The following is a 16,458-nucleotide window of genomic DNA, read 5'->3' as shown; positions in this document are numbered from 1 at the left end:
AAACACTTTTTTAATCATATTTAAAACAAAAAACAGATCGAAGGGAAAATCTATGAAATTACCTCTTGTCTAGCTACATCTGAACAGTCTTCAAACGCTTTTTCTGCAGATAATTTAGCGTTTTCGGCCTGTAATAAACATTAAATGCGAGGTTGAGGAAATGTTTTTGTTGAAAAATTAAATATGCAACTAAAAAAATGTGAATAAACCTTGTCGCAGAATTTTTTTGGGCATTTTCTGAGATATACCTCTCTAATACATTAGTATTACACATTAATTAAACACTTTAAAAACAAAAGTATCCTTGAGCAAGATACTTTTAAAAATAACAAATATCCATGTTACTAAATTAAAGTAACAAAAGCATCAACTTAAAAAAAGAAAAAACTTTCAGGGTGCGTAGCAAGTCCTTATTCAACAAAAAATAAGCACTCAAACAATATTTTTAAGCACTTCATAATTAGGCAGGGTTGGAAAGTTTGACAATTGATGGTTATATCTTGTTTTTGACAACTACCAAAAATCCTGACATTTTGAATCATGTAGAACGAATGGCGTTTTCATACCCTACGGACTGCCAATACACCGAAATAGATTGGGGTTGAATGAATTGTGAAAACGTTTAATAGAACAATCTAAACTGTGACTTTTTGCAAAATTCGAAGAGAAAATCAACATAGTAAAGGAAAAATCTCATTTTGAAAAAGGGAAAACTAAGCACTTTTTAAAAACCCACTGAAAAAAGCACCTTTAAGGGCTTTTAAAAAACGAAAATCAAAAATAAGTACCTTTAAACACTTTTAAAAACGCTACGCACCCTGTTTTTGGATCAAATAAAATAATTTTTTAACCAAATATATATATTTTTTATTCTAAGATTATGGGCGATATTCTCGCATTTTGTAGAAGGAAAACACACTAATTATTTCTTCTTTTTTCGCATTTCGTAAATGATCATCACATTAAAAAAAGAAAATTGTGAAATTCTTAGCAGTAACTTCCAAAAAAAAGATCGACAAAATCACGAGATTCAGAATCTTCAAAAAAGGGTTACTAAATCCGTGTTTTCATTCATTTCGAGATTTAGTTGTTGCAATAAATTATATCGTATTAAAAATATCGGATTTTAAAAACTATGTGGAAATCAATAGTAATAACTGCATAAAAAAAATTAGAATGAAAATTTCTGCAGAAAAGAAAACCAAATTTTACTTCATTGCTCTTTATTTTTCACTATTCTCAAATGAGAATAGAAAAATTACAAGCATTTTTTTTCACTCCTATGCATGCGCAAGAAAGACATCTTTTGAATATAATTCTGATAGAAAAAAATTTCTGGGGGGAAAAAAAAAAAACAAATTTCTTACTTCCCAAAAGAAAAGTCTTTCTGCAAGAACTCAGCCGCGAACAATGTCGCCGCGATTCTGCCACGGGGGGTAAATAAATATGATAAGGTAAAAGAGAGAAGAAAAAACTTACAGCTTGTTTTTTCAGAGGTTTTGCCTTGTCTAATGCCTTATTTGCATTTTCATATTCTACCAACAAACTTGTTCTTTGAGCAAGCATTTCCTGATAAAAAATGAAAATTTAATAAAGTTCGGGGGGAAAAACCATCAATGCATAAAAAATTAACACTTATCTGACAACAAAAAAGAAAAACAATTTTTTAAATAAAACTCTGTATTTTTACCCAATGAAATAATGTAAGTTGATTTTTGTTTACATTTTATGCAACGAATTTGATGTACAACCCTACACACAAATTTTGTTTAATATTAGTGTTTGTATAATAAACAGAATAGCACAATTTATTATAATAGTACTACAATTTAATGCAAAAATAAAAATAGAAAAACAAATTTCTTTTAGTTCTATCAAAAAGTGGATACTCCTATTAGATAATGGTCAATTTCTTGATTTAAGTTAAATATGTGATACATAGTTGCATTTCCTTGTTATTACAAACTAACTTAATAGATAAAAATAATAAGTGGACTTAGTAACATAAATAATACCTAACTGAACAAAAAAGTCAGCATTATATACAGCAAAAAAAAAAAATTATCAAAGTAAGATTAATTTTTAATAATGAGATAAAAAATTTTAACAATTATTTTGAGTGAATATTTATGAACGCATAAATAACAAGGTGATTTATAATGATATTTAATTTTTAAAAAAAAGAAAAATTATTCAGAAATTTAACTATTTTAATAAACAATTATCTTCATTTTATTTTATCTTATCTACAACTATTGAAGAATATTGAAACATTTGCATGCGTCAATTTTTATATTCAAAGTGAGATTAAATTAGTTGAACCATGGAAATCCGTGATTAAAAATTTCCATAATTATTCTACTACTGTTTACATTACAATAGAGGTTTAAAGAGTTAAGAATATAAAATCTAGATCTGAACAAAGTTCAACAGTTATTAAACTCCTGATCGTGGTTCAAAATATATTTTAGAATAAGGCTGTAAGAAATTTGAATTAAACAAGTTTGAAAGGATATAATTTCAGTAATTAGATGACATAGCCTTTTTTAAAAAAGATAACTGTGAATTATATAGGATAATTACACAACTCTATAAATTGCTTTTATTTGAAAAAATATAAATGAACGCAACACACAATAGTCAGGATATTTTTTTTACTTTCATAATAATACTAATTTAATTTGAGGTAAGTTTTGAATTTAATGTTGGAACAATTTGCAAATAAATATAGTTACTGATTAGAAAAAGCTTTTACAGAATAAAGAGTAAAAAATATGAATAAAATAAGCAGTCATTTTATAATTTTTATTATTTTTTTTAAGATAAAATAAAATACCTTTTCTGATTCAATATAACTTGTATACAGATTTAAATAGGCACCTAAAGTGTTTTCCTCATTATATGATAGCACCTGGATACCATGCTGAAAATTAAATTTAATTTTAGTAAAATTTAAAACGTATTAATGGAAAGTCATTTATGAAAGAAAAGTTCAACTACAAAATCTAATGATTTTCTCTCTATGAATTTGTACAATTGTAGCTTGTGAAAATGTTATCTTTACTTTTACAAGAATTTATTAAATACATACCATTTCAAGAAAGACAGAATGCTCTAGTTATTCCATAGCTGCCAACTCTTCCGGTTTTCCCGGAAGATTTTATTTTCATATTTAAAATGGTAGTAGTACTCATGTTATTCCTATTAACTTTTTGAATTGTAATGATAATTTGAAATGAATTTGACCACCACTACATATAAATAATTACAACAAATATATAAAAGCGTAATAATCCGTAAGAAATTGAATTTCACCGTAGTCAAAATATAAATATATTTTTGAGTGAGATTGCTATTCATCGATTTACTACCACTTGGAAAATCCATTCTCGGAAAGATTGAAAGTTGGCAGGTATGTTACTCTATCAATATAACTATATATTTAAACAGAAAAACATATAGTAACTTTTAGTGTTACAAAAGTGTCAGCAGTTGGAATGATATTGTTATAAATTGAAAAGGCGAAGGGAAAAAAAACGTATGCATTTAAATGTAACTCTGCATTGCAAAATTATATATTTAAAATAAATAGAAGGATATATCAACCTATTAGCCATAGCAAAGATAANAGTGGTAGCAATACTCATGTTATTCCAATTAACTTTTTGAATTGTAATGATAATTTTAAATGAATTTGACCACCACTACATATGAATAATTACAACAAATATATAAAAGCATATAATCCGTAAGAAATTGAATTTCACCGTGGTCAAAATATAAATATATTTTTGAGTGAGATTGCTATTCATTGAATTACTACCGCTTGGAAAATCCATTCTCGGAAAGATTGAAAGTTGGCAGGTATGTTACTCTATCAATATAACTATATATTTAAACAGAAAAACATGTAGTAACTTTTAGTGTTACAAAAGTGTCAGCAGTTGGAATGAAATTGTTATAAATTGAAAAGGTGAAGGGAAAAAAAACATAGAAAAAACGTATGCATTTAAATGTAACTCTTCATTGCAAAATTATATATTTAAAATAAATAGAAGGATATATCAACCTATTAGCCATGGCAAAGATANTAATTTATAGGATATATACTTTCTTTATAATGCCATTACATATTTCTATCAATATAAAAAGTTTCAGAGCTTTTTATTCACTTTACTTTTTGGGGATTTTATGAACTGAAAAATGACAGTTTTCGTGAGAATGACCCATATATATATATATAATAGGAAATATAGAATATAGATAAAATATAGAATAGAATAGATAATAGAAATAAATAACATTTAAAACCACCATATTTATTCATTTATGTGCCATTTATGAAAAACATAAAAAAACTCACTCTAGCATCTTCTAAGGCCTCTGAAAACAAACCACATAACCTGCAAACAAACAGAAAATCAACCTTGTATTCATATTTTGAATTGATATCATTGAATATTTTCAGTTCATAAAAATATTAAGGAGTTAAAATGAAGTTAATAAATAAGATGATTCAGAAGAGGTTTTCCTTTTTGAAATTTACTTATTTACATTAAAATTTAATAAAATTGTTATTTTATTTCCTTCTGCTAAAAATTAACACCTGCATGTGAAAAACATTACGTCAGCTTTTTCTAATTTTGAGTTGGTTAAATGCTATAATTTTTAGAAGGGTGAAACTCAAAGTCCAATTTTCTTATAAAGCTTTTTGAAACACTTTTAAACAAAATTGTATAAAAACAATTAGTAATTCACGTCTTTAAACAAAGGAATTTTATAATAATGAGCAAAAATTTCTCTGACTCGCTTAACAAGTTTTGAGTTAACAAAACAGACAACAACAAAATTTTAGTATTTAAGAATCCAAACTTTCTATTTACCAGAACCCTATTTACCAGATTGCAGCTACCACCCCTTTCATCACTTTGAGGGTCAAAAATTTAAATCATGTTTATGTTTAGTTTTATGTTGTATATTTATTCAGAGAAAGTACAATTTAGAGTTCAATTTCATAACTCAAAATGTTGTCTGCTTTTATTAATTTGATATTTAAAGTTAGGCTCTAAAACCAGGAAGATTGAGTCATATTAGGTAAAAATCTTATCATTAAACAGGTTTGCAACAGAAAAAAATGAACAAAATATTTGCTTTTAGTAGCCTAAAGCAGGAAAATAGTTGCCTAAATAAAAACAAAAATATGACTAAAATTTTATTAAATGACTTAACTATCATACATCATGATCCATTTAATCAAGTTGGTGGCAAATATGATAATTTTTATATAGCTCGTTATATAGTTTGTTAGTGTTCTAGCACTTAATTTTCAGGTAAAAAAGAATAATAATTAGTATATTTGCAGAAAATTAAATACTTCATTCAGCAAATATTATATATATAAATATATATATACACACAAATATATATGAAAAGTGATTACTCAAATTCGAAATTCACGTATTGTAATATATTATATAAAAAAAATTGGGTTTCTTAAAATTATACGGAACTTTGTAGCAATAACTGCTGAAAAGGCGATCGAGAAATGAAATGGACTGACAATGGAATCTACGCAAACTGAATGCATTAAAATGTGATAACTCAAATTTGCAATTTAAAATTTTTTAATTTTTTTAAGAAAAAAAATTCAATGTGTTCAGAAGCTCCCGCAGGCCTCAGATTTTAAACCTAATTTATGCTAAAAAAACATCACTAGGAGTACAGAAAGATCTCCCAATAGTCTCCTTCCCATAAAAATAGTTGCTTTTTTTTGTAATTTTCAGGCAGAAAAAAGTTGCCATAGTCTCCATAAGCCGAAAATAGTTACATTTTAGTCGTTTGTGGCAACCGTATTAGATAAAAAATTCTCCAGGGTGTTAATTTATTATTTTGCACATGGCACACTTAACTTAATTCAATGCTTTGTTTCAAAGTGAACTTGCTTAGAAGAGCTACGGACTTGTTTGAAAGAATATTAAACATAACTAGCCAGTTCTTAAAGTATTCTAGCAACATAGTAAAAACAATAAATTATTTTCTAGCGTAAAATTGAAATTAAATTAAACCTTACTTTGCTTCTAGTTTGGCAGCCGGTTCGTTCGATCCTCTATTTAAAGTTAATGCTGTAGCTAAATGTCCTATAATACTACATAACCCTGAAATAAATTAATTCTATATAATACGTCATATTTGGAATAAAAACATCTTTAAACAGGGTATCTGCTAAATTTTAGATTTTCAAATCCATGACTTTTCTGGGACTAATTCCAAGAATTCTACATGACTTTCCAAAGTTACTATTTTCTCCCGACAAAAACTAAACAATAAATTTTAAAAAGCATTATAATAACATTAATTGAAATGATAGGTATAACCAAAACTTTTATACTCTGCATCTTCATATTTATCAATTAAAAACTTGAAAAAACACAGTAAAGAAAGATTTGAAGCAATAAAATAACTGGGGAAAAAAAGCAAATAACTAAATGCTGTCAGATATATGTAGTTATTTAAAGCTGTTCTATTTTTTCTGAAAAGTAAGTAATATAAAAAGCCTAAACTAGAATTTTACATTGATCAAATAAAAATAATAAATAAATAAAAAATTATGAAATCACTGAAGTTCAAAAGATCATTTGCTCTAGAGAAATGATGTTCCTTCTTTTATTTTTTGAAAGAACCATATTTTTTTAAAGAGCACAATAAATTTTAATAAAGTATGACTGTACGTGGGGATTTTGTCACAAATTCAGATATTCGGAACACTGTGAAATTGGGGGGGAGTCCATTTTAAAAGATAGATTTTTTGATGATCTAAATCCTTGACTTTTTATGTGTTTTTTTTAAATAAATACTTGAAATCATGACATTTCACTTACAAATTTTGTTCAATAGCCTTGACTTTTCATGACTTTCCATGTTCACTGATACCCTGTTTATAACAATTTAACTTCATCTAATTTAAATCACGCATTGATTTTTACTATTTAGAACTTTAACGATAGAATTATCGTAATTCTTTTTTTTTACATATAATAAAACATCTATGTCAAAGAATATCTATTAATCAAAAGTTGATTATTTTGATAATCCATTTTTGTCTCCCAAATTCAAAATACAGTTTATCTAAATGAACCCTCTTGTAAGTTGTTTGGACTACAGTTATGAGGTTGAACTGTCAGTGATTACAGTTATGAGGTTGAACTGTTTAAAGTTAAGATATTGAGTAAACAATTAGAACAAGTTTTGACAGAGGTTAGCGAGATCATATAAAAAAATATCATTGTATTTTGATTTCATCCGCTGCTTCAACTTATCAAAATGTTGCTGCTAAAAAAATACTAGGAAAAATACCAAGTAGTTTTCTATTTCCATTGTACAACATATTTTTAGTTTATAATTATAAACAGCTTCTAAATGTTTTTATTTTGCAACTTTTTAAACTTATGTAATTTTTTAAACTATAAGCATTGAAATAGGTTCATAACATCAATGAATAAAAAGATCAACAATAAACTCTTACTTTGTTGAGAATAGACAACAGAAGAAAAGGCCTGTAAAAGAAAAAAAACAACTATACAAAATGATCAAAAACATATAGAAAAACAACTTTTTATGTCAGCTAAATTAATAGAGAAAATTTGTCCAAAATAATTAAACAATACTTTTTAAAACTAAGACTGATAATATATGATAATAAATTTGGAAAATATATATATATATGAAGATAATATATTTAGATCAGACATTTTGTTCTGAAACTTAATGTGAAGTATCAACTATCTAATTTTTAAAAACATATTATAAATTTTCCAAAAATAAATTAAAACTGTTTAATAGTAAAATTTGCACCTCATTGATATCTTTAATTTGTAAGCTATACTTTGACACCCAATCACGCTCTTTCTGGAAAAATTCTTCACAATCCTGAAAATCAAAACAGTTTAATGAATTTTTAGATACATTAATATAATTTCATGAATATTACTTTAAAAATTATAAAAGGAAAATCTCATGTTATGAGAAAATAAATATTGTTTTATGCATATCTTAATGTTGAATCAATAAAACAAAGCTTTTAAAAATATTTTATTCAAGAAAAAAAAAACTTATATAAAACATGTATAAATAAAAATAATTTTTTTAATACTGAAATCCAACTAAGAAACAAATGTTATATGAACAAAAATACAAGGATTTAGAGAAATTCAGAAGAAATCATTAAAACAAACTTTTATAAAGTATTTAGCAAACTGTAGTGAAACAATGGTTAAGAAGCTACATGAAAAATAGCAGCTTGTTCAGAGAAGAATCACCTACCATTAAGTAAGAACTTTAATTTGAGCAGTGTTGAAAGGAATGTTTCTCAACCCGATTTACTAGAAAGACCATTTAAATAATTCAGAGCTTTATCCCGCACCAGTAAGGTTAGTAATTTGGACTAGTGGAATAATTTTTACATATACAAGATTGTGGCTCTTAAAAAAACCTTTTTTGACCAGTTTGTTTCCGACCAATCACATGCACTCTTCCATGAAAAATACTATTATAAAAAGATTTAATTTAAATCCAATACAAGAATTAATCCAAAAATCTGTATCGGTGCTGAGAAACAATGTTTTACTCAATTCCCTATATGAAAAGGTAAATGTTTGAACTAATAAACGGTAAGTTACGAATAAGCATTAAGTGTGTCATAAATAAACGAGTTTGCATTTAGTTGGTGCAAAGTGCAAATGCACAACAATTTGTGAATAATTACTATAATTTTAATTTCTCTACTGCATGAGAACATTTTTAGAATTTCAAAACATGGATATGTTTAATTTCTTCTCATACAAAATGGTAGCTAACTATGATTAAGCAAGTCTTGCAACAATTTCGTCACTTAAAAAAATAATAAGTATACCTTCCAAAGAATACTTAAAACATTATAATCATAGTCATTTGATTGTATTTAAAATGCTTGAAAAAATCATTGTTTAGAGTTTTGCATTCAAAAATAATATATCCCTTTTATAAGATTCTTGTATTCAATGGTTAAAAAATTTGTTATAAAAAAGTTTAATGAAATTCCAGATAAAATCAAGATTTTATTTTCTGTTTTTCTCTATCTTTTGTTGCACATAATCCCTTGCATATTCCAATTATAAGTCAACTTTTTCAACCTACAACCTGAATTCACTATTTTTTCCCACCTCTAATTCTTAATTTTTTACAAATGCATTATGCAATACATTTTAGAAAAGTTTCAGTTTAATTTTTAAAAAAATGGATTATTTTAAAATGCTCTACAGTAGATTGATGTAATGTCAAGACAAAGATTGTTTTCATAAACTGCATTAATTTGGCAGGTGCAAATAATACCATAGATCACAGTTAAGAAGTTTTTGTAACTCAGAAAGAACAATTAACTGCTCACAGGCTTTAAGAAAGATTAGTTGCTAAAAGATTATAGGAGATCTAGAGTAAGTCCCAGTAGAGTAAATCTCTAGAGAAAAAAAAAAATTATAAATCTGTTTTAATGCTCCTAATAATTTAATTTTTTTTTCTGTAAATAAATATTTAAGTGAATATTTTGTGTGTAAAGTATTTGCACTTTGGCAAAAAATTATTCTAGAGCATTAATAGTGCTGTGTTTAGTAGATAAGTTTAATGATATGTGAAATGATGAAATTAACACAATATTCTATATAATGCAAAGCTTGGTATTTCAAGATTTGCATCAAAAAAAATTTCTACTGTGTAGTATAGCTCGTTCACCAGGAGTCTGCACTTGACTCCGCCTTCATCATCTGGTATACGATGATACTATTTCGCTATTTTTGGGAGAAGGTTGTGAGCAATTCTGAAGAAGGTTTTGATTTGGCGATCCTACGGCAAAAATATTTATTTTGCAAACTTTATCTGCATTTTTTTAATATTAAATATTTCATAAATTTGATGACATTCCGTGCCATTTTTTATGATATTTCTCTCTTTGGAGTGAATAGTTTGTTCTTTTTGAGACATTTTGTAGGGAAAACAGCAGTTTTTAAGTTTAAAATATATTTAATTAGCTAGAGAAACGNCATTTTTGACGGGTTTTTGACGGTTTAAACCAGTATTATACCCTTGTCATGTCAAAAACCACTTTTTGACGTCAAAAACCCAACCCTGAAAAATATGTTATAAAAAAGTTTAATGAAATTACAGATAAAATCAAGATTTTATTTTCTGTTTTTCTCTATCTTTTGCTGCACATAATCCCTTGCATATTCCAATTATAAGACAACTTTTTCAACCTACAACCTGAATTCACTATTTTTCCTCACCTCTAATTCTTAATTTTTTACAAATGCATTATGAAATACATTTTAGAAAAGTTTGTTAAATTTTTAAAAAAATGGATTATTTTAAAATGCTCTACCGTAGATTGATGTAATGTCAAAACAAAGATTGTCTTCATAAACTGCATTAATTTGGCAGGTGCAAATAATACCATAGATCACAGTTAAGAAGTTTTTGTAACTCAGAAAGGACTATTAACTGCTCACAGGCTATAAGAAAAATTAGTTGCTAAAAGATTATGGGGGATCTAGAGTAAGTAAATCTAGAGTAAGCCCCAGTAGAGTAAATCTCTAGAGTAAAAAAAAAATTATAAATCTGTTTGCTTTAAGTTTTAATGCTCCTAATAATTTCATTTTTTTTTCCTGTAAATAATAAATATTTAAGTGAATATTTTGTGTTTAAAGTATTTGTACTTTGGCAAAAAATTATTCTAGAGCATTAATAATGCTGCGTTTAGTAGATAAGTTTAATCATATGTGAAATGATGAAAGTATTCACAATATTCTAAATAAAGCAAAGCTTGGTATTTCAAGATCTGCATAAAAAAAATTTCTACTGTGTAGTATAGCTCGTTCACCAGGAGTCGGCACTAGACTCTGCCTTCCTCATCTGGCATGCAACGATACTATTTCACTATTTTTGGGAGAAAGTTGTGAGCAATCCTGAACAAGGTTGTTATTTGCCGATCGTATCTCAAAAATATTTATTATGCAAACTTTATGTGCATTTTTCAAATATTAAATATTTCATAAATTTGATGATATTCTGTGCCATTTTTTATGATATTTCTCTCTTTTGAGTGAATAGTTTGTCCTTTTTGAGATATTTTACTGGGAAAACAGCAGTTTTCAAATTTAAAGTATATTTAATTAGCTGGAGAAATGAAAGGCATGATAATAGCAGATGATAAAGCGAAGTAAGTGACTGAAAAAGAATTTACTGTTTGTGTTTGGTGCACATTAAGGGTTGTCTCAATTTCAAGTGTGGAGATGTTTCTCTTTTAACTCCCACACAGAAATGAACTATGTCCGAGGAGGTGGAGTTAAGTGCCAACTCCTGGTGAATGAACTATATCTAAATAGTTTTAACCCTTTAATTGTATCACAATTTATTTAAATTTGTAAGAATTTAAACAAATAAGAAGAATGGGGAAGCTGTACTGCCAAGTACATTATTATATAAGGTCCTACACCCAAAATTAGTTTGAGGTTGGTATTTAAAAGGAGAGATTTTAAGGATGGAATATCAGAAAAAAAAAAGACAAGTCAACCCAACAAAATGCTGGAAGCTGAAAAATTCCACTAATTTATAAGAACTAAATGAATGAATGGCATCCTATAAATTAAAGTGAAATTCATTATTGATTATTGATAAAAATGAAAGCATGTCAAAGGCAGAATGGCCAAAACACAAGCATGCAAATAACCAATTATCATGCATTACCATTTATGAGGTCTGTCTTCTGCATTAAAAGCTGATGTTTTCTTCTGCCTGGCAAAGAAAGTGAATTTAGATCTCTTCAAAAAGGCAACAAATCAAGTAAAAAGAATCACATTTATCAGCTTCCAAAATGTTGGAGGGTACACCATAAATAGTTATCTTTTTCACTGTAGATAATTTTGTTCATCAATCTTAAAAATATTATAGTGTGTATTAAAAAAAAAAATCTTATGTACTTATTGGGTGTACAAATATGCTCCTGACGTTCGTCCCAAGATGGCACTACCAGAAGGTTATGTAGAAATTGTATTAAATGTCTTATTGTAAATTTATCTGGTAATAACATAACCGTAAAGTATTAGAGATTCCATAATAGCAATAAGTAATTTTTATCTTGCAAGAATGTCAAGTTTCACGCCAAATAAGTCTCATTTGCGGGAACTTTTGATTTACTTCTTTCATTTGAAGAAATCTGCAGCTGAGGAGTATTGTTTGCTTAGAGAAGGCAAGGTTGCTGTAAGGGAGAGAAGTTGTCGTAAGTGGTTTCAGAAGTTTAAAAATGATGAGCTTGACGTGGAAGACTAAGTGGAGGGTCAAAATTGTACGAAAACAAGGAATTGGAAGAATTATTGGAAGCAGAGTAGTCTCAAGCGCAAAAAAAAGCTTTCTCTTTCATTACAAGTAACTCAGCCAGCAATTTCACACTGTTTAAAATTGTTGGGAATGATAAAAAAAAACAAGGAAGTTGGGTTCGATACGAACTGAAGCCAAGAGACATTGAACATCGACTTTGCATAAAAATTAATTTTGCTATTTGGAAACACTTCAATGTGATGTCCTACCCCACCCGCTGTATTCGCTAGACCTTGCTCCTTCAGATTATCATCTATTCGTGTCGATGGCACATGGTCTGTCTGAGCAGAAATTTGCATCATTTGAAGAAACCAAGGAATGGGTCGATTCGTGGATATCCTCGAGTTCTTCCGAAATGGCACATGAATGCTCCCAGGAAGATGGGAAAAAGTAGTGTCTAGTAATGGAGAATATTCTGAACAAAAGATAATGTACCGTTTCTTTACAATAAACTGCTGACTTTTGATAGAAAATGGCAGAAACTTATTTGTACTCCCAATATAAAAACCAATATTTATCAATACTACTTTTCCTGCTTTAGGCTAACAATTTTATCAAACTAAATTGTATAAGAATAATTTTAAAAAAATTATCTAACAGGACACCAAAGGCATGCATTATGTAATCAATAATTTTGGAAGATTAGGTTTAATAAATTTCCACTTCTGGCTACTGAATATATTTATCTGTAACAGGCAGATAACGTTCTAGATAACGACAGATAACAAACCATAGCAGATAACGTCAACAATATTCTAAATATAGTAACACTATAATCTTCATTTAAGCTAAACAAAATTAAATTGTCTAGTGATTTTTTTTGTTATCTATTTCAACGTACAAAGTATTAATGGTTGTCAATAAAGGGAAATTAAGTGATATTTTTTTAAGAAAAATTAATCTAAAAGATTGTTGAGTTACCTGAAGACTATCAGACGTTTTACCTTTAAGACATTTCATTAGTTTCAAACATAAGAAGTACACGTTACATATGAGCATATTTCACAAACAATGCCATAAGGCCAGTTGATGGATTAATTGAACAAAGTTGCCAACGTAACAAAAAGTATAACCAGAGACATATTATACAAGACAAAACACTAACATCAACAAGGGAAGAAGAGGTGTTCTACATTGAACCGCGTCTTTACGATCAGTCCACTTGCTAGATTAAATAAGGGTAACACATTTACAACTAGTAGTTTAGTTTGAGAGGAACGATAATTTTTTCACGTGGGGAATTTGATTTTAAGATCTTTTTTGGTGGAGAATACTTTTTGAACATTATTTTAAGTGTGAAAAGCTTATAAAGTTTATTATATCTTAAAATCAAAATTTACAAAATAAGAGAGGCACATTTCATGAACAAAAACATTAGTTTTCATTTATTTTCAGGAGGAAACATTTTTTTAAAACTTATTTTGGTGAGGTTAATTTAATCATTTTATTTCTATCCTCATTATATCCGAAAAAGATGAAGCTTTAACAAATCTTTATTTCTTGCAACTGCAGTGTTAAGTCTGCTTTCAAAGTGGATTGAATTTGCTACATTATGGTTTAACTCTTACATTTTGATAGAAGAATTAAATTCTTCGGAATCAGTTTAAAAAGAATTGTAGTCTGACTCCAAGGTCAACTTTTATGACATAATCGACCTTAATAGAGCAGAAGAAAAAGATTTTCCAGAACATAATGAAGATGGAAAGTTGATGCAAAATAAAGAGACCCGAGGATTTTGGAAAAGTTTAATGGAACCACTTCACTTATTTAACGATTTTCTTGTTACTAGGTCTTTTTGGGATTTTGTTAATTGTTGATGATAATTAATACAAATTATTTTGTGAAAAGGGAGCTAAACAAAATTGAACTAAATAAAAAACAGTCTCAGTCATGCTTGAGAATTGGTATTCTCCCAGGCAAATAGAAAAAAGTACTCGAAAAACAGCCCAGAAAAATAAAGAATCAGAATAAACCCCAGGAAAAAAACATCCAGACTAGAGATTGAGTCTAAATTAATCAAATATTATTTTAAAATTAATTCATTTACAAGGATTAATTTGAAGTTCACAGAAAAAAAACTTTTCCCATTTTTGTACGTTTTTATTTCTTATTTTTATAGGCGCTTTAAATATTTTTAAAACCAATACTTACACTTATATTGTGATATGATAATCAGATAAAAATATTTTGCACCTAATGATGGTTGATTTGAAAAAGAAACATATTTTTTTAAATCCCTAAATTATGATATTACGAGAAACGGAATAGTGAAATCCAGCAATTAAATCGAGTGTCAACCTACTCTGACAATGACGATTCCCGTGTTTGGTGTAAATTGTGTTTTCCCCGGACAAATCACTGACTTTTTTCGAGTCTCATTTTCTCTAACAATTACCGGGGCTTAAGAATCCGACATTATGCTTTCAAATAATATCGTTGTTCAATTTCTGAATTTTCATTCCAGATTCTAAGTTTAACAGAATCAGAGTTTTGAAAAAGATTCATACTCATCTATCATTTTATATCGTTTTTATTTTTCAAACATCAAGTTCTTATAAGGAGTGGCAAAACTTTGCTGTGTGTTACCATTTTTTTTCTTACTTAATTGGCTTTTTAAATAAGGCGTTAAAAAAAACTAACTACTCAAATTTGGATTCTAACAGATGTTCTCTTTGGAATCATTTAATTTGTACCAATAATAAAAAATTATAAATTTTATTTCGATGAATTATAGTNTAATGGTGGAAAAAATAATAGAAATACAGAATACATAGATAAAATTATAATAACCGCCCGGATAACTATTCAGCACTTTAATTCCTTCGAACTTTTTTTTTTATTTTCGCGAAGATGCGTTTTTTTTCTAAAGTTTGTTGAAATACTGATTTTTTATTTTTATTTTGTGAAGGTACCGATTTTTTTTTAAAATTTTGTGAAGGTACCGATTATTTTTTTTTAATTTTGTGAAGGTATCGAAAAACGGTACCGAAATCGACCTGGATTAAGCCCTGGTTTTGAGTTATAATTTACTGAATTCTTCAGATTATTTTTTATATAATTAAAATAAGCTTAACTATAATCCTACTTTATTATTGAATAAAAAACAACCATATTTGAATCATTTTCGTAATCCAATTAATATTTTGCATTTCTCTTTTCTTACTTTTTCTTAGCAAAGTATAGGGATTATTTTTCCTTTTATTTCTCTTTCATTGCCTGCTCACTGATATGAATGTGGGGTTGCATTTCCCCCACCCCCTCAAAAATCAAACGGAAAATTAAATCCCCATGCCACTCTTTTGTTTGATTGACTGCAGCTTTCAAGAAAAACTGATTCCTTGACACACAGGGGAAAATAAAACATTTGTTCCTTCCCTGCCCCCTCTCAACCAACAGCAGGGAGCATAGAAAAATCTTTAAACAAAAAATAAGCAGATTTTAAGTATTTTTTAGGCACTAAAAAAAACTTTTTTTTAAAGAGCTATATACATTACAAAATGCAAAATAATTGTCAAAGACTTTACATGAACATGATAAATAACTAGTTTCTGAAATGAAATTTTTTCTTGATTATATTAGCCACAATAAAAAAATTGAAAGATTTTCGGTTCCATTTCAGAGGGCGCAAAATAATGCCTGAAATTGAGAATATCTTGCAAAATACAGCACAGTCTCACCGAACCCATCTCTGTAGACGCATATGCTGAATTGCAAATATTTCATCAAACATGTGAAATGATTGGCGCTTGCATTAAAAATGCGAAAAACAAACTTTTGCATAATACGTGGAGAAAATTGACAAGGTAAAAAAAAAAAAAAAGCCTCATTTTTGAAAAGGTAATATTAAGTACTTTTTAAAAACCTCCAATAAAAAAAGCACCTTTAAGGACTTTTAAAAAACAAAAATAAGCACCTTTTAAAAACGCAACGGACCCTGTTGAAGTTTTCTCTCGACACAGGGAGAAAAATACCCTCACGAACATTTTTCTCTACTCAACTTCAAGGGTGAGTCAAATTTCTGCCTTTCTCATCAATCTTTCCAGTTCAAAATGGCGA

The 16,458-nt window shown here is 27.9% G+C and overlaps 1 protein-coding gene across 2 annotated transcripts in view; it reads right to left on the bottom strand.

Annotated features, from left to right (window-relative positions):
- LOC107441438 (sorting nexin-5) overlaps positions 1–16,458 on the bottom strand; it is a 32,742-nt gene that overhangs the window by 5,248 nt on the left and 11,036 nt on the right. For both annotated transcript variants that reach the window (XM_043038825.2, XM_043038824.2), the window contains exons 7-13: positions 7,852–7,926; positions 7,523–7,553; positions 6,071–6,155; positions 4,364–4,403; positions 2,837–2,923; positions 1,480–1,569; positions 63–128 (exon numbers count right to left, since the gene is read on the bottom strand). In XM_043038825.2, the coding sequence (XP_042894759.1) occupies positions 63–128; positions 1,480–1,569; positions 2,837–2,923; positions 4,364–4,403; positions 6,071–6,155; positions 7,523–7,553; positions 7,852–7,926 (474 nt within the window). The remainder of the gene's footprint in view (positions 1–62; positions 129–1,479; positions 1,570–2,836; positions 2,924–4,363; positions 4,404–6,070; positions 6,156–7,522; positions 7,554–7,851; positions 7,927–16,458) is intronic.

This window comes from Parasteatoda tepidariorum, chromosome 10 (assembly GCF_043381705.1).
Source record: "Parasteatoda tepidariorum isolate YZ-2023 chromosome 10, CAS_Ptep_4.0, whole genome shotgun sequence".
Lineage (NCBI taxonomy): Eukaryota > Metazoa > Arthropoda > Arachnida > Araneae > Theridiidae > Parasteatoda > Parasteatoda tepidariorum.
This window is presented reverse-complemented; position numbering and strand designations above follow the sequence as displayed.